At 48.1% G+C, this 21,599-nt stretch overlaps 1 protein-coding gene across 1 annotated transcript in view; it reads left to right on the forward strand.

Annotated features, from left to right (window-relative positions):
• Positions 1-21,599, forward strand: part of nr5a2 (nuclear receptor subfamily 5, group A, member 2) — a 49,776-nt gene that overhangs the window by 20,164 nt on the left and 8,013 nt on the right. The window contains exons 5-6 of the mRNA XM_067229633.1: positions 7,942-8,061; positions 12,704-12,851. Coding sequence (XP_067085734.1) covers positions 7,942-8,061; positions 12,704-12,851 — 268 coding nt within the window. The remainder of the gene's footprint in view (positions 1-7,941; positions 8,062-12,703; positions 12,852-21,599) is intronic.

The following is a 21,599-nucleotide window of genomic DNA, read 5'->3' on the forward strand; positions in this document are numbered from 1 at the left end:
CGCGCGTAAAGTCACGCGCGTGCACGGCGCGCATACAAGCACTCGCACACAAACATACATACGCGCACACAGACAAAAACACACACACACACACAGAGAGACAAACATACATACTCACACAAAGACAAACACAGACACACAAACACAGACAAACACATACACACACACTCAATACAACAATATTGACAGCACCCCCCTTACCATAAAGTAGCCCATAGCCATAAATTGAGGAATCAAGTCAAACAATGCACAAAATGAAAATCAAATGAGCACACACAGATCACTCAGAGCTGGCCAGGGCTTAATGCACAGTATTGCGCGGTAGATTGAGCACTGTGGAACAGATCAATACTCCCATGCCTTCTGTACAGTGCAGAACTCATTTCACATTTGGAAGGCATTATTTTCTCCCTGTATTTCAGTTTGCCAGGGTTGGGTAGGGGATGGGTGATGGGGGATGGGGTGTGAGGGGGCTTAGATGGGTGGCGGGATCACAGTGTGTGTGTGTGTGTGTGTGTGTGTCCCATGGCTTGGTGTATTAGAAGCCTAATGTTCATCTGAATAATTGATTAGCCTCTCTCTGGTTTTGATAATTAGTTGATAGCTTCTTAGCTGTAAGCCCTCAGATCCTGTGTAGCAAACTCACAGGCCTTTTCTAAACAGGTATGAAAGAAATGACTCAGAGTGCTTTCCAAAGCTCGAGATGTTTGTAAGCCATGCTCTTCTACGGCTCAACTGGGTGAAGACATAAAAGAGACAACCCAAACATGTTTCTTTTCTCATAACCTCATTTACTAGATTGTTGTAGATGGTTGCTAATGTACTAGATTGTTCTTTCACGTAACTCAATCCAAAAATACTTCTCTGGTAAACTCGGTATGTAAACAAACTATGGCTCAAATACCAAATGCTACTGTTTATCAGTGGTGTCGGTTTGACACGGATTTCAAGCATATTCAAAAGTTTTAAATATTCATTGTGGCAATGTTATGGACTGCCAACTAGTCAACAATAATAAATGTGTCGAATTTGGAAGGTAGAAAAAACATCTATTGAAATTCATGACCGCCTTCTCTCTGGCCAGTTTCTCTACCGTTGTATTGATTTTCTATCTTTCATATGCTTATGCATCAGGTAAAAAAAGAATACGTGAGTTTGGATGCCCTGTCTGGTTTACAAACCCCAGCATGACCGAGGAGAAGCAAAGGGTTTGCTTCTTTCTTTTAGTGACCTTGAGAAAACAAGGCATTCCTCCGGCAACACCAACTTAAGATACACTTTGTATTTACCTCCACCGCATGAATGCATTCTGTTATTTTAACCGTTTGCGGGTGTGTTGGTACCTGCAGTAGCTTTGCATAAAGATCTTGCTCTGTCCAAGAAAGAGTACACACACACACACACATATATATTTGTGTGTGTATATATATATGGTCAAATCGTGGGTGTACTTGCCTTATTAAACGCCAGTCAAAAATGCGCAAGCGTATCTAACAGTAGATGCTGCCCAGGCAGAGAACTAGGGCGTAGAAAGCACTGTGTAGAAAGCGGACATGACGGCCTGGTCTGGTGCTGCAGTCGGAGGGTGAAGAGGCGGGGAGATTCCTCCTGTTCCCGGCGAGGTCCCAGATCAGGGCCGGGGGAAGAGGTCAGCACAGTGCAGGAAGACCTTATTAGAGCCGGGGCAGCACCTCTTTTTGTTCTCCATTTTTTCGCCGTAGGGACAGGACTTGGGGGGGGGGGGAGGGGGGGGGGGGGAGGGTAGATGAGCTGTGGGGGGGGGTCCAATCGAAGGCGGTGTGTTTTAGTGGTCAAGGGTCGCCCTCTGGAGTCTGTTAATGCGGGTCACCGTGGGAACTGATCAATCTCCGTGCCTCAGCAATATCGACCAGACGGCTCTGAGAGACACTGGCATTCACACACACACACCACACACACACACACAAACACACACTCCTCCCAGCAACTCCCACCACTCAGACATTCTTACCCAAAGGAGCCAATCAGGCTCTGTTTCTTGATAATCAACCTTTTCCTCCCCGATCAACCACACAGTAGTTAAGTTTACTGTAAAGCCTTCTTCAAATTTGAAGGTGTGCTGCAGTTGTACTGAATAGATACATACTCAATAGATAGTACAACATTTTTGCTAAAAGGTTGCTTTCTTTGGCCTTTTGTGTTGATTTGGCTTGATGCAATGGTCTTTTTGTTGGAGCCTTAATGCACTCCCAGTAGAACGTGTGTGCGTCACATAGTCGTACATTACCCATCGGTGCAACAAACGTGGACCATGTATGTGAGCATGTGTGTAATCTACGGTACAGCCCTCTCTACTGACCTCACAGGGGTGTGTGTGTGTGTGTGTGTGTGCCTGTGTGTGTGCTCGGAGAACTCCGGAAAGACAACCAGCCAGCCAGCCAGCCAGTCAGGCACACAGGCAAGACAGCGTTTCCGGTGTGTTCCGCGTCCTTTCTATTGCTGACGTTGCTGTAGGCGTCCGTCAGGCCCTCGCAGTCATACCAAGCCCTCCCCATCTTGTTCCATGACCACCTGCTCAACTTCCCAAGATGCTTATCATCCCCTCACCCCCCCCCCCCAACCCCCCCCAGCAGCAAGCAAGCAGGAGCCACGTGCAAATAGCGCCATTATAAACAGTCTGGTTGGAGGGGGGGGGTGGGGGCGGTATGGACTATGGGGCAAATACACAAGGGCCAGTAGCTAGGGAGAGATTGAGATACTAATCTCACACACAAAATACCCCTCCTATCCCAACACCTCAAATGTTCTCTACTGGTCACATCCCTGACATTTACTCACTTTGTAAAATAGAAAACAGTCTAAAAAGACGAGCACGTCCCTAAAATGGCGTATTATTAATTCTAACAATGGCGTTCGACTTTGTTATCATATTCCTTTAATGGCGCAAAACCCAAAATATCAGATTGAACATGCAAACTGAGATTGCAGTGTTAAGACGTGTTAAGGCTGATTATAGTATTGAGCAACTCCAGAGTGAATTAATTCCTATCCCCAGGTGTAAATCCGGCCAGAGAGCCACCAGACGAACAGATGCCGACACAAGACAACATAGGGAAGCCTTCCTGTGAGTGGAGCCATTGAAGTCAACTTCAAACCTGAACTTCAAGCTTCAAACCTGTAGTTCTCGGAGAAAACATTGATTCAGATCCAGCTTGAGAACGAGAGCCACAGGGAGAAAGAGAGAGAGAGAGATAGAGATAGAGAAGGGAAGAGAGAGAGAAGAGAGCGAGAGAGAAAGAGAGTGTGGGAGAGGCAGAGAAAGAGGGGGTGTAAAACAGGCCTGTTCTGTTGTGCTGCTCGTTTTATGTAAATGTCAGTTGAGAAGATGAACCCATGGTGAGTGTGTGTTCCCCCCCCCGCTTTCACGGCTACAATAATTTAATTCACTTCATTCATTAAGCCACGCTGAAGGAGATTCCATTAATCTGTTCATTAGGATACTTCAAAACTGGAGCTACTTATTAAAATCAGATCCAGCTGTGTACCCTCGTTAGGGACATGATACCCACACCGCTTAACAATGCTTGTGGCATTCTACCAAACCACAGCACCGAAGAAAGAAAGAAATATTTCGCTACATTTGGCCGTTTTGACTCACAACCATTATAGATGGTCCTCTCCTAGCAGGGGCTGTTGAATAAACATGACTTTTGGGCGCTCCAAACACACCATTACCAATTAATTGAAATTCCCAGAAAAATGGCGAAGATTTCTTTTCTTAATCACTTTATTTTATTTGCCCGTTTTCCCTCCAGGCCTTTTGCCCATTCTTCTCTCTCTGCCTTTTCTCTTTCTCCCTAATTCTCTATCTCCCTGTCTGTCTGTCTGTGTGTAGAAAATCACATTAATCTGTGCTCGTGGTGTTGAACAAAAGCTATGGGCTGAGCGATTGATCTGGGCATTGATCCCCCCTTGCCTGAATGGCCATAAAGGTTTTAAATTGGTTTCTTGGAGGATATGTATTTTTCATTGCGCTCTCCTTTGCGAAATTCCTGCCTGAAAAGAACAGCATTGATGATGTCGAAATAATGAAAGAGAGGTGCGCCTTGAAAATATTCCTAAACGTATGTTTGGGAAGAGTTTTGTGACTTATTTCGACTCAAACCGAATAAGCCAAGTGTAGACACAGTGTTGCCCAGTGCCCCTGTTAAGGAAGAGACTCCAGTGGCATTATTTAAGACATGTGTTACTCTTTCTCAACACTGATCACCTTCATGAACAGTGAAGTGTAGTCTTGAGATGGTATGCAGACTAGTTCAAGTTCAGTAAGTTCCCTAAACGGCAGCTCAGTACAGTAAGCAGATATTTTTTAAATATTTTTTTATTTTTTTATTCTTATAGTGACAGTTATAGAGAGACTCAGGGCCTCATGTACTAACGCTTTTGCGCCCACTTCAGGCGTATTTGTTTCGCAATTTGCGCGTAAAAGCATGGCGAGGTATGTACAAACATGCCGCACTAAGGTAAAAGCGCAGACTGCCTGTCGCGGGAACTGAAAATGGCAAATTGCGCTTTTCCGTGTCATGCATGTGCATTCACGGGAGGGTAAAGGCGAAAGTGGGAGTTTTCCATAAAGAGATGGGAGGGGATGCGTAAAGTGTGCCTAATTCTGTATTCCGCGGTATGTACAAAACCCGCTTGTGAAAGCGCAACTCTATTTTGCGGTGAAAATTCTCCGCCTGTTAAAAGCAGGCGTAAACCAGGATGCGCATATGCCTCCTAGTGAAATGGCAGCCGTAACCCGAGCAAGACGAAGACATAGGCAAAATAATTGTTGCCACAAGGATCACACTTTTTGAGTTGAGTGAACACGAAATCATTACGCGTTACAGATTAAGCAGCCATGCAACATTAGAGTTACTGGAAGAAATCAAAGATTACATCGAATCTCCGACTCAGCGTTCACATTCCATTCCAGCAGTTGTTAAACTCTTCGCTACATTACAAATATTGGCATCAGGATAACTTCAAACAGTCATTGCTGTTTTGACTTTGGTGGCTGATCCATGATAGAGAGAAAGAAGGAGGCCCATTCAATTGCGCGTTTAAATGCTCGCAATGTAAGGTATAGTGGGCGGAAAAAGGCGCTGATTACCTGATGACCTGCAGGTTTCGTAAATACGACGTAAACTGAAGTATCACAGAGTGCGCAATCTGCGGGTTGGCCATGGCGCTAATAACGCTACGTTTGCGAATGTACGTACATGAGGCCCTCAGTGAGCCCCTCGGTATGCATTTTGAGTCTTTGTTGGTTGTGAATCATTTACTTTAAATTACATTTAAAAACTAAATGAAATAGGAATGTTTACTGTGGTATATTATCTGCTCTTGGTAGTTACATTAGTAGACATTGACAACACTTAGAACCTTGCAAAAAGATGAACAATTAACGTTTTTGTTCCCTTCATGATCCAATAAAGAATCATTTTAATTTTGTTTGCATGCAATGGAAATCCATAGGTAGGTTAATAGCCTAGGCAATGTTCAGTTCAGCTTCCTATATTAAAAGACTGCTAGAAAGAAGAGTGAAAGATATAGCTGCATGGACGCATAGGAGTCAGTAGGTTCCCCTCGCCCTGTCAGTGGAGCCCCGCTGTGTGAGTGGAGAGGCGAAACATTAGGAGGATCCAGGGCTTGTCACTGGGCGCTCAGGGTCACGGCCAAGGAAGAGCTTGTCAGGGAAACAGCCGCTATAAGCGACCCTGATCTGAACTGTCCACCCTCCCTCATCCCAGCCCCCCGACGATCCCGCCCGCCTGTCGCACGCGTCTGTCACCATCCACGTCTCCGAGCGGGACAATCCTCCACACACACACACACACACACTCATCCACCCACCACCCCCATCACCCCTTTCGCCAGCATCCCCTTTTGATGACCCGGTCCCGTTGTCAGAGAGGGCCCTTGCAGGCAGGCAGCGTGAGGACAGCCCTCTTTGATGAGGACCCCGACACTCACCAGGCCCCTGACGGGGCGGGGGGGGGGGGGGGGGGGGGCTTTGAAGAGCTCCCCCCCCCCCTCACCGCCTTCTCTCAGAGATGGGGGTTAAGGCAGTGTGGGGTTGGGGGCAGGTGGGGGTACAGTAAGAAGCTCATCCATTTCACTCTCGTTGGCCTCTGTGTGATGGTTTTAATGATGCCATTTGAATTTCATTCACTTTTCGTCGCCTCCGGTCGATACACCCCCAAAAAATAATATAGGAAAATGGAAAAGATGGAAAGAAGAGAGTTCATCACGCTGTCAGAAGTTGTGGTAAAGGTCAAAATGGCTTTGTTGTACGTATGTGCTATCTCGATAAAAAAGGGATGAAAGATTGCTTACATTTTTCTGCAATTTTGATACAAGTTAGCAAACCTTGGTTTTATTAGACTTTAGCCATGTGGCTGTGTGATTTGACCCAGCGAAGCCAATCTCGATGATATTCAAGTTGTAATGTCTGCCTGGAAGACAAACAGACGCATAACCAGTCAAAATACTCACTGTTAACTGGTGATATGAATAGCAAGGTTGGCTGAGGCTACCACACTATCATCCAAGGTCATGAAACACAACTCATGGGTTTGGATGTTGACCTGGTGTTGATGAATAAAAATCCCCCCCTGTTCGAATGAAAGTAATGGCTCCTTTCATTAAGGTATGTGTGGCAATGCACTACCAATTGATCCACATTCCTCTCTCTAACTTTAATTGACACTCTCAAATTCAATGTGACACACTGTCAGGTGCCCAAGGATTCTCTCAGATTCACACCAAAGGCATTTCACAAAAATGCCAAACCAAAGCATTCTGGGAAAGACACACCAATCCGTCAGATAGGAGTATCGAGAGGGCTGAGTGTGTTGACTGGAAAGAACAAAGAAAGGAAGAGAGTGAGAACATCTCCGTTTTTTTTTTTTTTTTTTCTCATTCTTGGCTCTCAATGTGGCCTTTCTGCCTGTGTGGCTACAGTGTCTAATCATTAACGCGTCGGGGCCCTGGGAAATAGGGGTGGTGACAATGGCAGTGTTGTTGTGGTGTAGCGAACTTATCCCTTCGCCCCTGCCTCAGCTCCCCCCCCCCCCCCCCCCCATTCACCTGGCATTGGTGGGAGTGAGCGGCTGTCGCAGGCTGGCTACTTTATCACTTTCAGCCGGCGGAATCACTCAGGCAGAGGTGGCACCGGGCAAACAGATAGCCCCGCTATCACTTGACAAACAGGCACATCCAGGTAGTGGCAGGCCTGGGAGAGGAGAGGGTCGCGTTCTCATGAGAAAGCTGTGGCATACTCTGTATGTGTGAAGTGTGTGGGGGGGGGGGGGGGTGCTCTGACATTTGAGGCATTGTGTGAAGTCAGCCATCTACACCTGCAGTTGTACTAATCAATACCTGTAAGCGAACTGCAAAACCCATATATGTTATATCTTATGTGTCTGCTTGTCTTGAATAGCAAACCTACAAACGACCTTAAAGACATGAGTCCTTTTTAACTTTTGCTTACTTTTCAATGGAGAGGAAGTAAATGGCCAAAAGCAACTGCCAGTATTCACTGTACATAAATAATCGTTAGACTCAGTGAGTCAGTGTACTGAACTATTGTTTCGGATGAGTTTTTCCATTTCTAGTTCCATCTCTGGAAAGGTGGTTGAAGCTCGTTTTTTCTACCGGAGTTTGACACAGCAGGTGGCATTAGCATGCTGTTAGCCTCAAGAGTTAACTTTTCCTCTTTTTCTTTCAACCTCTCTCTCTCCCTCTCTCTCCCTCTCTCTCTCTCTCTCTCTCTCTCTCTCTCTCTCTCTCTCTCTCTCTCTCTCTCTCTCTCTCTCTCTCTCTCTCCTCTCTCCCTCTCTCTCTCTCTCCCTCTCTCTCTCTCTCTCTCTCTCTCTCTCTCTCTCTCTCTCTCTCTCTCTCTCTCCCTCTCATCAGGTTGATGACCAAATGAAGCTGCTGCAGAACTGCTGGAGTGAACTCCTCATCCTCGACCACATTTTCCGGCAGGTGGTGCACGCCAAAGAGGGCTCCATCCTATTGGTCACCGGCCAACAGGTGAGTCCCACCTTGCCTTCTCCCATCTCTGTCTCCCCCCCCCCCTCCCGGCCCTCCCCCTAGACCTCATCAGCCACTCAGCGCGCCTAGATCAACAGCCTTTAAAGCTTCATCGACCTCTCTGCCCCCCTCTCAGTCACCACGCCATTAAAAATAGATTACGCTTATAGGTATAAGATAATGTGACCAGAATAATCAATTATGCATTATTATTTTTTTACGTTTTCATTTTGCGTGTGCGTTTGCTGGGAGTGTGTGTGCGTGGGCATGTGTGTGTGTGTGTTTACTTCAAAAGTGAATATATAAAGCGCCTGGTTAAGCATGCGGGAGCAGTAGAGGTAGAGGGGGGGGAAATCTGTGATTTACCTTAGTTGAGGGCCCTGAGGAGGAGAGGAGGGACTATTGCCTCAGGCCCTGACGAGGCCCTCAACCTAGCGGGACCACGGGATTCCTCCGTCTGTTTCTGGCTCTGCTTTCCTGCTCGTACACACACACACACACACACACAGGCATACACACAAACCCACGCACATACCACACAGCCGCATGTAAATACCCACACATGCACAGAGCGATGAAATTGCTCGTTATGAATATGCCTCGGAATGTTGGCGCGCCTGTCAATGGGACAAGGCGTGCTTAATTATTGATTGGGTGTGTTTCCAAAATGCTGCTCTCTGCCAAACCTGTTCTCCAACAATAGATGTGGGCATCAATATTGAAGCAAGGATGTCTGACAGTGCGTGGTAGTGTGTTTTCCTGTTCCTACTGTTTATAGCGAGGTGAACGTTGCGAGGGGAGGAAACTATAGAGGAGCGGGCCGCAGGGGATAATTGAAGCACGACTTGTTTGAGTTGATTGGACGAACTCGTCACATCAAACCGCAGAGATAGAGATAAAGGAGAGAGAGAGAGAGAGGAGCGAGAGAGAGAGAGAAAGGAAGAGAGAGAGTGGGAGAGAGAGAGAGAGGAGCGAGAGAGAGAGAGAGAAAGGAAGAGAGACAGTGGGAGAGAGAGAGAGAGAGAGAGAGGAGCGAGAGAGAGAGTGGGAGAGAAAGGGTGGAAGGGAGATCGGGGCCATGCAAGGATGAAAACGGGTCGAAGGGGACATTTCCAATGCTGCTGTACATCTGAGACAAGCCCCCGCACACACACACGCGCGCACCCAGAACACACTCACGCAGTGCCTTAAGCACTTCATCCCCCCCCCCCGCCCGCCTTCTCTCTCTCTCCTGCTCCTCCCACATCCAGCGCAGAGAGAGAGAGCGAAGGGTGCTGAGCGGCAGCCGGGACTCCCAGCAGTGTCTCTGCTGCTCCGCGTTTGATTAGCCAGGTCTGAGCTGTGAGCAAGCAGGGCCGGGAGCAGGGGAGAGGGGCGTCAGGGCGGAGCGGTAGAGGGGTGGGGGGGGGGGGGAAGGGGGAGGGGGGGTGGAATGGGGGGGTGCACAGTCAGGGGAGGCGGAGGACCAAGTCTCGTTTGCATATTTTGGCTAATGAACAGCTGGTGTTGGGGGGCCAGTGTGTGTATGTGTGTGTGTGTGTGTGTGGGGGGGGGGGGGGGGCAGTCACAGGGAGGAGCAAGAGAGAGAGAGGAGGAGGAGGGGGGGGTCTCAAACAGTTCCATCATTATCTTCTATTATTCTCCACCAGGCCAGGGGTGACAGCAGCACAGTGAAAGCTAAAGCCATGGCCCGTCTTTTACCAGCTACTGTACACAATGCCCACCCGACCAAAATACACACACGCATGCAAATAATGAAAACACACATGCACAGTGCACATTAACCAATGCTGTCCCAATTCATTAGGACGACATTATGCCCAGGCAGGAACTAACGAATGGGACAGTCGTTAGGGAGTCAGATGGCTGAGCGGTTAGGGAATCAGGCTTTTAATCATAAGGTTGCCGGTTAGATTCCTGGCCGTGTCAAATGACGTTGTGTCCTTGGGCAAGGCACTTCACCCTACTTGCCTCGGGGAGAATGTCCCTGTACTTACTGTAAGTCGCTCTGGATAAGAGCATCTGTTAAATGACTAAATGTTAATTTCCAACGATTATATCAGAAGATGTCTTTCAGTCACTGTGATAAGTTGGTCCCCCTGTCGTGAGGATGTTGGTGGAGGATTAGATTCTGATTGGGCCAATGGCTTGGGGTGACCTGCCTTTTCTGAGCTAGTGTTGAGTGGAGTCTCAGAGCAAGTGACACAGCCCCAATGCACCATGGGGGATTAGCTCAGTCATGTGGTGACACACGACACCCAGGGTGGCTTTGGAAAATGCCACAGGGCCGCCCCGTCACAGTCCTACACTCCCAACTCCCTTACCATCCCTGTGTTTCAATTACTGTCAGCCTCCTCACGATATATAAAAATACAGTAGAGAAATGCTCTGGAAAAGAGGTTCCCATTTTAGCACTGAAGTTTTTGAAAATGTGATAGAACCGTTTTCAAACAAGGTGCTGTTTTGAAGACCTGAATGGTTCTCTCTTACCTGAAACTGATTGGATGTTGAACCTCCGAAATCCGACACAGGGTTCTGTCGGCTACGAACGGTTCGATTAAAACGGCTTTTATTTCAGAGCTAGAGGTTTCTGCATAGGCAGTTCTGTCTGCCAACGGGTGCCCTGGTGTCTGTCCCATGACCTTCAGAAGAATCTGAAGCTAAAACAGAGGCAGGTCGAACATGCATTCGCGAGGCTAATTTATACAGCTCCCTCTTTGGCCTCCTTGTCCTCCCTTTGGATCAAACAGGAAAACATGACTTGTAGGCTATCGCATAGTGGCACAGTTCAGATGGCGTGAGCAGACAAGGTCTTTTTTGTCGTTTGTCAGCAAGGCGAACATAGAGGGCTTTGATAATGTGATAGCGTGACACCCTGACTTGAAAGTCGAAACGGTCCGAGGGTTGTTTAAAATGACACTTTTTGGACATGGATTCGGCTTCTTGTGAGCCAGTCTTTCGCCACAGCTAATTATCAGTGACACTTGCACTGGATATATACTGAAACTTACATTTTAATAGCAAGTTGTCATTTTTGAGCGCAGAAGATAAAAGGTTAACACAGAAAGAGAAAAGGAGACAGATAAAAAAAAAGGATAAATTAGCAGGTCAAAGTTTGCAGGTCGGCTGAAACAGGAGGCCAGGGTTTTGTCAATCTACTTGTAGGACGTGACCCGAAACGGGACTAATAAACATGTATTGATTGATTGATATGTAGGTCGTTGGGGTGACAGATAAGTCTATTGTCATAAGGGTGGTGTTTTCCTTTGACTCGGGGGAAAGGAAGCCATAACCCAAGGCAGCGCCATGAGGAGTCCTATCGCTCATTGAAGTTATTTCATGCACAGTTGCTTTTATGTAAATTGATTGACACTTTCCAGGGCACTGACTCATCAGGGAGCCCGACAGGGGAGGCGTGTAGAGAGACGGAAAAGGAGAGGGAGTATGAGAAAGAGTGCGCCGGGAAGACGACGCTCCGAAAGCCGCCGTCTTTTTTTTTCCTCTCCTTTTTTTTTTCACGAACATTCCGCTCGTCCTGTTTACACGATAAATAAATTCCGATCCGTGGCGTTTTTTTGATTGCAAATTGCAGCTCGCAGGGACCTTCCTCCCTGAGGTTGAGCCAGCCCTGCCGTCTACCTTCCCCCAGAAATCCTGGCGCAGTCAATTATGGTAATGAATTGTCAATAAATATAAAAATTTAATACGGCCTGCTTACTGTGAGTGGCAGCTAAGGACTTGCCTCCCAGACAAATCTGCTGTTGCTGCAGATATTAAATGCACCTGAGAAGGGGGTCTAGTGCCGGGTCACTGAGGGGATGGGTGGTTGGGGTTCAGACCTGAAAGGGGGGCGATCTCTCGCCCTCCACTGCCCCACACAACCCTAGAGAGAGAGAGAAGGAGAGGGGGTTAGGATGGAGGGAACGTGCTGCCCTCTCCCTTTTTTTTCGCGAGCGAGTGATTAGGATTCAGGATTCGGGCCTAGGCCCTAGGGCCCCCTTTCGCAGAGAGAGAGAGAGAAAGAGAGAGATTCTCTGTGCATTTCATACTGATGGTAAATCGGTGCTAATTTGAGCTGTATGCTCATATAAACCCACTATTCATTCCAAGGCTCCACCTGTATGTAGGTTGCTAGGCTTGTTTGTGTGTTTTAGGTTTGTGCTAGGAGTCCATCCTAAACGGGAGAACATTGTCTACTTTCAGAAGAACCTAAATGACAATTCAGGAAATGTACTAGAATCGCCTCACAAAATAGGTCTCAAAGCTCTTGGAGAAGTCTCTTGGATGTGACTGTACACATACCCACACACATACATTCATTGTGTTTTTACAGTACACTGTGAGCTGGTAGAAATAGCTGACATCGAATGTGTGTAATGACAAGTTAAGGCAACATTTGGTAATGTTAGATAACTCCCCTTTTGTGGCCACAATTTGCTGTTTGGGATTTGAAAGTATTTTACAATACCTTCCACCTACGTTCATTACTTTATCCCCCATGGTTCATTAGCATCCTCAGGTCTTATGCCCAAGTCATGTTGTTATAAAGTCCACAGAAATGACACAAGACGACAACCTTACAATATGAAGACAAAGCTTTGCGCGTAACAGCCTGCGGTATGTGTGTGTGTGTGTCCTGCAGGTGGATTATGCTGTAATTGCCTCCCAAGCCGGAGCCACCCTCAACAACCTGATGAGCCACGCGCAGGAGCTGGTGGGCAAGCTGCGCTCCCTGCAGCTCGACCAGAGGGAGTTTGTCTGCCTCAAGTTCCTTGTGCTCTTCAGCCTGGGTGAGTACGGAGGAAGAGGAGGGGGGGGTGCGTGCGTGCGTGCGTGTGTGTGAGTGAGTGAGCGGGGGCTGGGAGGGGGCAGGGGTGGAAGCCGGGGTGGTAAGACTGAAGAGGGGGATGGGGGGCTGGGATAGGTGGGATACGGTTCCGGTGTGATTATTATTATTATTATTTGAAGCGGGGGGGTGGGGGGGGGGGGGGTGGATCACGAACGGGGGGGGGGGGGGGGGGTTAGGAAAGGGAAGAGCAGGACGAGGGGTGGGAGAAGTAGAGAGAAGCAGGGAGGGTTTACAGGATAGGGCCGGGGTGAATTAATTTGGGCCGGGGACTACCTGAGGTGGGATGTTGTTGAGGGCCTCATGGGTGATAAAGGGAGCACAGTGTTTGGGGAAGGAGGGAGGGAGGGAGGGGAAGGCGAGGGGGAGGAAGGACAAAGGGATTATCCAATGCGGAGGTGATTTAGGGGAAGAAGTTGGAAGGGTGAATTTAGGACTAACTAACTAAAGTAAGAGAAGAGGGGGAGTGGACAGGGGCGAGAGAAAAGAGTCCCCTGTGTTCTCTCTCTTTCTCTCCCGCTCTCTGTCTCTCTCTGTCTCTCCCTCTCTCATACTTTTCTCTCTCTCCTCATCACATCCATTTCGGGTCTACTTTCCAAGGCTGGGTTGGCTGTCAGGAGACTGTAATCTCTCTCTCCCACTCTGATAGCCTGAATGTAGCAGACTGGGTTCGTGTCATAGTGGCCCAGAAACACACACACACACCTCAATACACCAACCCAGCATGCACTCTGTTGTACAGGCACGCGCACACACACCAACCTCCAAACACGAGCAGGCACGCAGGCGCACACGACACCAACCAATCAAGCACTTTGGCCAAGTTGAAGAGACACACTGTAACAAATCCTGTGTGTGCTTCCAAGAGATCCTCCCATCACTTGTGAGAAACTAGACAGTGGCTGGTTTGTATTCCAGGCTCGCGCCTTGACTGGACTCCAACACCCTCACCAGCCCCATTCGACTTCTGTAATGGGGATCGCTCGCGATTCCACCATGCCTCAGTTTTAAGATAATTCATTAATGAAGTCATTTGATGTCAAGGTGAGATTTTTCGGAGCCCAGTCCACCTTCAATCAAAGACAGAGGGGTGCGCTGACTCAGAGGAGGGGGAAAGGGATGAAGGGGGAGGAGGGGGGGCCGGGGGAGGGGGCGTTGGAATTTTTTGACAGCAAATCCGGCTGTTTGTCAACAGCATTATCATATCACTGGCGTTTTCCCCCGATGAACAGTAAGATAGAGACAGAGGGACAGACGGACAGATGGACAGGCAAACAGACATACAGGGAGACCGGGGAAACAGACCGACAGACAGGCAGACTTTTGACACCAGACGCAGGCGGGAGGGGCTCACAGGGTGGGAGGGCTGCTGTTATGGGGTTTGGAGGTGGGGGGGAGGCCCCCCGTTGGTGTAAATAATTTGGCGGAAACATCATCCATAATGAAGGGCTCACCTGAGGGATGTGTATCGCCCCAGGCTCTTGCCTGTTCTCCCGCACTGCCTGGGCCTCCGTGGTGGTGCACAGATGTCGGAGAGGAGCTGTAAACACGCTAAGACAGGAGATTAGAACTGTTATGATTAATATCACCCCTCCCACAGTCCTGACTGGGAGAGAGCCAGTGGTGTGTGTGTGTGTGTGTGAGAGAGAGAGACAGAGTGAGAAAAAAGTGTGTTTGGTGTGTTTGTGTGTGTGTGTGTTCAGGGTGCGTGAGAGAAAGAGGGGAGGGAGAGTAATAGAGACAGAAGATTTTTACGCTTGGGTTTGTGTGAACCCACACTCGTAGGGTTAAATCAATTCCACAGGAGCCAATTAATGAGGAGTCAACGAAATGAGGCATGAAAAAACTCCCAAGCCAGAGTTGGGAGAACTTCTTTCCCTCTGCTAGATCACACAAACTCAGTACCAATGCTAAGCTAATACAACCAGTCTCTAGCTGGAACTCAGTGACGTCTATTAGGGATCAAAATCGATGTTGCACACTGGCATACAAGTAGACTGACGTCGTCATACTCATAATTCTATTTAGAATATGAGTCTGATACCGCTCCGTTGGGCTGTGAGTATGGGGCATGTTTCAACCAAACCTGGGAAAAAAAATGTCACTTCGCTCAATTGGATAGACCTACAATCAATCAGAGCAACCTAGTATGTTGTTTGTGGAAAACGAGTTCAACCCAAGCGCTCTTTGGTGATGTGGTTGATTAAGTTTCTGTTGATCATCTGTCCATCATCGTATAAAGCCCGCCCTGACAATTTGATTGGTCCGAACAGCTCTTGTTCAGACATCGTTTTTCCCCAACCGAGCGAGCCCAGACCCAACGTCCCGACCAACATTTTTTGGGGGCGGGGCTAACTTGGGCTGGCACCCAGGCTAGCATACAAGAGCACAAGTGTGTGAGTAAGTTCAACATAGCACTAAGAACATCCTTCCCTGCCTGCATGAATGTCTCCCGCTTTCATCACACGTATTACCCTTTGTACAAACGACTTAATGCCTTCCAGTAACCTGCACAATGTTAGGACAATACATTGTTTTGATACATTATTTCGAAACATTGTCAACAAAGATCGGTATTTTTACAGTCTGCACAGTACCTGTCAGGTGTATTGTTGTAAAAACCCTATAATGCTGTGGGTCTATCAGATCCACAAAAATGTGTGCACCAAAGGGCAACTATTCTTGGTGAGGTGCAGAGATACCCAAGTCAAATTCTTAAATTCCCCACAAAACTGGAGCAATCGATGTTAGGTAAAAGCTGCAGTCAGATAAAAGTGTGTGTTTGTGATGGAGAGGTCAGCTTGGTCTTGAACACACAAACACACACTTAACACCACCCACCAATATCAGCCATAGCCTTTCTGTCTAGCTCTGTCTCTGTCGGTTTCTTTCTCTCTGTGTCTATCTGTCTGTCCCTTTCCCCATCTGTCTGTCTGCCTGTCCCTCTCTCTCTCTCTTTCTCTCTCTCTCTCTCTCTCTCTCTCTCTCTCTCTCTCTCTCTCTGTCTGTCTGTCTGTCTGTCTGCCTGTCCCTCTCTCTCTCTCTCTCTCTCTCTCTCTCTCTCTCTCTCTGTCTGTCTGTCTGTCTGTCTGTCTGTCTGTCTCTGTCTATCTCTCTTGCACAATCCCTCAAAATTGAAGCCTTTTAAAGGGAATCAAAGGTACTTAAATTTCCCCCTGGCTTGATGTGAGTCCGACAGCCCCATAGCTTGGGCTGTGGGTCCTCTCTATCAAGGGTGTCAGAGCCTCTGTCACCGCTCACCGTCAACCATCAGCTCCGGGGCTCTCAATAAAGCCAAGTGTCAATAAGGAGGGGAGGAGACATCACTTGACCTGAGAGCTCCCTTGTCTTAGTAGAGAGAGTGTGCGTTAATGGGCAGGGGGGGAGAGAGGAGGGGGGGTTGTGTGTGTGTTTTTTTTTCCACCTTCTGTTGTTCGATTGAACTTCGTCCTTTCTGTCCTGGGGTCAGTGCTTTCTCACCTTCTTTCTCGCTTTCCGTGTCTGTGTCTCTCTTTCTATCCCTCTCTCTCTCTTCCTCTCTATCTCTCTGATCCTCTCTCTTTCACCCTCTCTCGCACTCCCTCTCTTTCACCCTTTCTCTCACCCTCTCTTTCTTTCTTTTTCTTTCTCTATATCTCTCCCTCTCTCACATCCTTTCTTTCTCTCTCTCTCTCGCGCTCTCTCTCTCTCTCTCTCTCTCTCTCTCTCTCTCTCTCTTTCACACACACACACTATCACTCTCTCTCAAACACACTCTCACACTCCCTCTCTCACTCTCCCTCCCTCCCTCTCTCTCTCACATACTTTCTCACCTCTCTCTCTATCCCACACTCTCTCCCTCTCACTCCTTTAATTCTAAATGTCATTTCCTCCCTTCATCCTTCTCTATCTATCTTTTGGTATACCAATATCCATCAGATTTATCAATCCGTCAATTCAGAAATATTGATCTCCCCTAGCTAGGGCTCTCAGTGTGTGAGTGTTTGTGAATGTGTATGTGTGTGTGTTTGTTACATGCCAGATGTTGCTAAAGCACCATAAGATGGCAGTTATGTTGAGGTTTGGGCTGTGACCCCCTGTCTCCAGGTTAGCCTGTCATGTGTAATTGTGGAAGGCAGCCCCCGTCATGTCTGGTCAAAGCCGAGCAAAGCCAGAGAAAGCCAGCCACTGCTGGTGCTAAGTGCTCCCTGCGGGTGCCAGATTTGTGGGTAGAGCTCTAAATAACCCCCAATCTGGACCCTTTTACTGAAAGAGCAAGGAAAACCAGAGAAAGACAGATACTCAGACTGAGTACTGACTAATGTTCAGTTTGTCTTGTCATAGTGTTTCCTCTTCACTTGCTAGCACTGGCAGCGCAGACAAGAACAGTCACATCGCGACGGATCCGTGCGACTGTACTTGCGACGATGACAGACTTTCCTGCTGACATAACTTTAAGGTCATCTCACACTAAAGATAGATTCCATTTCGAATTTTCGAATGACAATGAGCATTGTGGAGTGAGCATTGTAGCCCCCTGTTCCATCCTCCCTTCCACCACTCCCTCTCCCTCTGGGCCCGCTCACTAGTCTCAGCTACCTCCGTCCCTCCTTCCAATGTGTCCACCAACCATCCTCTCTGTTCCCCCCCCTCTCCCCCCATTTTCCAGTTGTCTCCCTGCCCCGCCCGTCCACCCCCTAACCCACACTCCTAGTTAGCGTCTCTCATTAGCATGGTTAGCACATCTTCAGAAGGGCCCTGTCTCTGTGTACGAGGTCAGGCGCCAATCTGCTGAAACAACACAAAAGCCTCCCCCCCCCCCAACCCCCCCCCCTCCGCTCCTCTTTTATGCCCTACTCAGAAAATAAGAAATAAAAAAAAATCATCGTTCCCAGACAGGTATGTCCTAATTAAGCAACAAGGCGTCGGGTTCTGCTGCTCCGAATCAATGCTCTGATCCCGGCGAGCGCGCTGGGGAGTTGAGTGGTGAACGCACGCCGACCCATAATGCCTCGCAAATATTCATTTCCTGAAACGAACCAAATCATTTGGAATTCGGCGGGGATTGATTAACATTCGGACGCTGGCGACGGTTCGATATTTACACCCTGCGAGACCCGAGCCGGGGCCAAATAATGGAGTATATAACCCCAGCTACGTCTTAATTAAATGCAAGATAATAGGGCCGAGGTTTTTTCTTGTGAGCCAAGCACTTTGGCAGTGATGGGTTGTAAGTCATGTGGACGAAAGTCATGTGTGTGACGTCCGCGTGATCAATACGTGTGTAAACCTTGCTGTGTGTGTGTGTTGTTTGTCCGTGTGTGGGATATTTTGTGTGCGTGTGTGCGCACGCTTGTGTGTGCGTGCACTTTTGTGTGTGCGGTTTGTACACCACCTTATAGAGTGAACGGTTTGTCCAATCAAATCAGTAATGAAATGTATAGGGGAGGTGAATTCAAGAGGAGATGAAGAGCACAGGAAGTGCGCCAGGTGCCCGTTCTCGTCCCCCCCCCCCCCCCCCCCCGGCCCCTGTGAAGTGCTCAGACAAATATACCTTGATGAAAAAGCACTGGGTTTTCATAACCTCCACATTCGCTTACTACTGTTGTAAAAAGAAACTGTAGCTTCCTTGGCAGGTACAGTTGTAAGAGAAAAAAAGATTTGCCCTGTGTAATGAACCTGATATGACTGCTTTTACATAATTTTGCTCCTTTGGTTGTGAAAAAAGGCAAACTCTCATCTGGTGTAGGGTCCCTAGTTTGAGAAGCATTCAATATAATGAGAAGTCTAAAAGGCTTTCAGACTTTATCAAGCTTTAAAAGCACCAGACATTACAGCTCAGCGTAGTGTTTAAGTAGGGGAGTTTGGGGATTGGGTGGCTGTGTATTTTCGTCCCTCACCCTGACAATCTTTAGCTTAACACTCAAAGTATGTTGGAGGTTCCACTTTGCTCCTGACTGATTTCAACACTTCCATATCTCTAATGTCTCAGTTCAGCGTCTACGGTATCTCAAACTTAGCCCTCGCTCCAGTTATTTTTCCGGTGATCATGTTTGTGTCTTATCAGTTAGTTATGTTGTGTTTCATTCTGCAATTGCGTCAGCACAACTCTTTATCTATGGTTAAACAAGTCACGTTATCAGTTGACTAAAGAGTGCAACCTTTTATTTAGGTTATGATATTTAAGTCACTAGACCCCCCCCTTAACACTTAACACTCAATATCTGATCATGTGAAAAAGAAACTTTGTTTTACACGAGATATCTCAATACAGCTCCTCCTGCATGCTGTCAAGGACAGGACTGCTCTAGTCTTTCTCTCATCGACACTGTGGAAGAAACACCCACACAGTACATTAGCCCCAAAACTGGACATGACACAAGACAGACCACCGCGTGCAAAGTTTTCTCCTGTCCAAAAAAGCCCTATCTTTCTCTCCTCCTCTCCTCTCCACCTCCTCTGTCCCGGCGAGGTCTGATTTAAGGCAGGATGAGGAATGGTTGTTGGTGTAGGGAGAAGCGCCCGATTCCCATCCCATCCTCTCCTCCCTCCCTCCCCCTCTTTCTCTCTCCTTCCTTCCTTCCCTTCCTCTCTCTCTCTCTCTCTCTCTCTCTCTCTCTCCCCTTCCCGGGTCCTTATTACAACCTGTCAGTTTATTATAAAACATTAGAAAAGCAGAGGGACACTTGCAGTTACTGTCTTATCGATCGGCGAGGATGGGTTCTGTGATTTAGCGTTGGGTCCTGCCCAATAACACATCCCCATTCTCGGCCCTCCCCATTAAGCCCCATGTGCTTTCCTTTGGCTACTGATGTATCAACATTAACAGTTACAAGCAGCTACAGAAAATCAATGTTCAACTTTTATTACCGGGTGCATAACGGCGGCGAGTGCTAGCCACGCTGCGGTACTTAGCAGTCAAGGAGAAGCTCGGATGCGTAGCCTACGTGTCAGGTGCTTTCTAAGTGATATCTGCGGTGGAGATACCAATCATGCGTTTGGCAGGGTTGCCGGGAGCACCTCAAAGGATGTGTGCGCGTGTGAGAACATGGGAATACACATCTGGGTGGAAAACGTGAATGGACACGCTCCCGAACACGTGAAATGTACACAAGTGTACGTTAGGCGCTGGCGTGCACCAGTCTGAGCATGCCCGCTTGCGTCTGTTGTGTGCTACGCGAAACACGGCTACACACACGAGCAGACGCTTACATCGACTCCTTAACTCCACCGTCAAGACGCGTGTTTTTACTTGTTTATCACTTTGCACCCGACCTCCCTTCCTTCCTACCCACCCCCACCCCGAGCGAATTAAGGTGAAATAATTAAACAAGTTCCCAACAAACTTAACTTAACTGTCCGTCAACTCTATCTAAGAGGACACATTTGAAATGGAATAACCGAGACCGTGGCAGATTCTGAGGCTCTCTCAAACATTTATGAGCCTGGCGTCACAGTGGCCCTGCTGGGACAAACAAGCCCGGTCCTCGCTTTCGTTCTCGATCAATGGAGCCCAAGTTCATTACGCACGCTTACACACTCACACACCGGCGCACACACCCGGGGCCCCTCTGATGGCGGGCTCAGGTAGCAAGGGGGGCCCCGGGTGTGGGGGGTGGGGGGGGTGGTGGTATCAGAGCTCTTGTTTACAGGACTGGAGGTCTCCCCGGGCTGGGCTTGAGGTTATCATTATGTACAGGTAGCTGCGGTGATGCTAATGTTCTCACCACTGGGCGCGCTCTCAAACGTCCACACACGGGGCTACCCGCTCGCCACCAATTAGAGGCTGAGGTTAGGCGAAGTGGAAGGGGGGGAGGGGTGAGGAGGGGAGGAGTGGAAGAGGAGGGGGGGGGCACTGTGGAGAACGGGAACGTTTTTTTGTTTTGTTTTTACAACACTCATAACAGGCTCTCACCATGGTCTGGTCAGTAAAAAAAAATACGAAAAAAATTAAAGAAGCATTTGTTTTGATGAAAACATTTTCATTGGCCTGAGAAAGAGAAAACGGCTGAGGTTTTAATTTGCGTGGTTGGGCTTGCTGTGGTTCTCCCGGGGCAGCCGCACGGAGCTCCTGTCAGCCTAGGACTGTGTGTGAGAGGAGAGAAAGAGCAACTGCCACGGTCAGGCCAAGTATTGATCAGACCGGCAGGCGAAACCTTATTTAAACATTACACACAAACACAGATAAGGCGTTACACAAGCCCTATGCGCAGAGCTGTCATTTCTCCATCGATCCCTGCCTGAGATTTCTACTGCCTAGGCCATCTATAAAGCTGTCCCTGTCTCACACACACAAATGCACACACACACACACACACAAATGCGCCCATAGAAGGATTCAGGTCAAAGGCTTTCCTGGCCCCCCTCAGGCTGTTAGGATAACACAGGTCAAGTGTGCAAAAAGACACACATGCTATGAAACAGACTTACACACTTCTGTCAATCATTTGTGAGGCTCCATAAACACGAATGGTTGTCTTTTTAGCACGAATCATCTCGTAGAAACCCATGGGGACATGTCATCCAACACAGCTGTGCCAACACTTTACCACAGTCCTTACCACATCTACAACCAACTTCACAGTATTATTAACGTTATTCATTTGACTTAAAACGTCTTTCCTTTAAGCTTTGAAACGGATGCACACATGGTATGGACACAGAAACAGCTCGAAAAAAGTTGGTCTTATTGGTCCCTCCCCGGAAAGATTTG

Source organism: Osmerus mordax, chromosome 26 (genome assembly GCF_038355195.1).
Source record: "Osmerus mordax isolate fOsmMor3 chromosome 26, fOsmMor3.pri, whole genome shotgun sequence".
Classification (NCBI taxonomy): Eukaryota; Metazoa; Chordata; class Actinopteri; order Osmeriformes; family Osmeridae; genus Osmerus; species Osmerus mordax.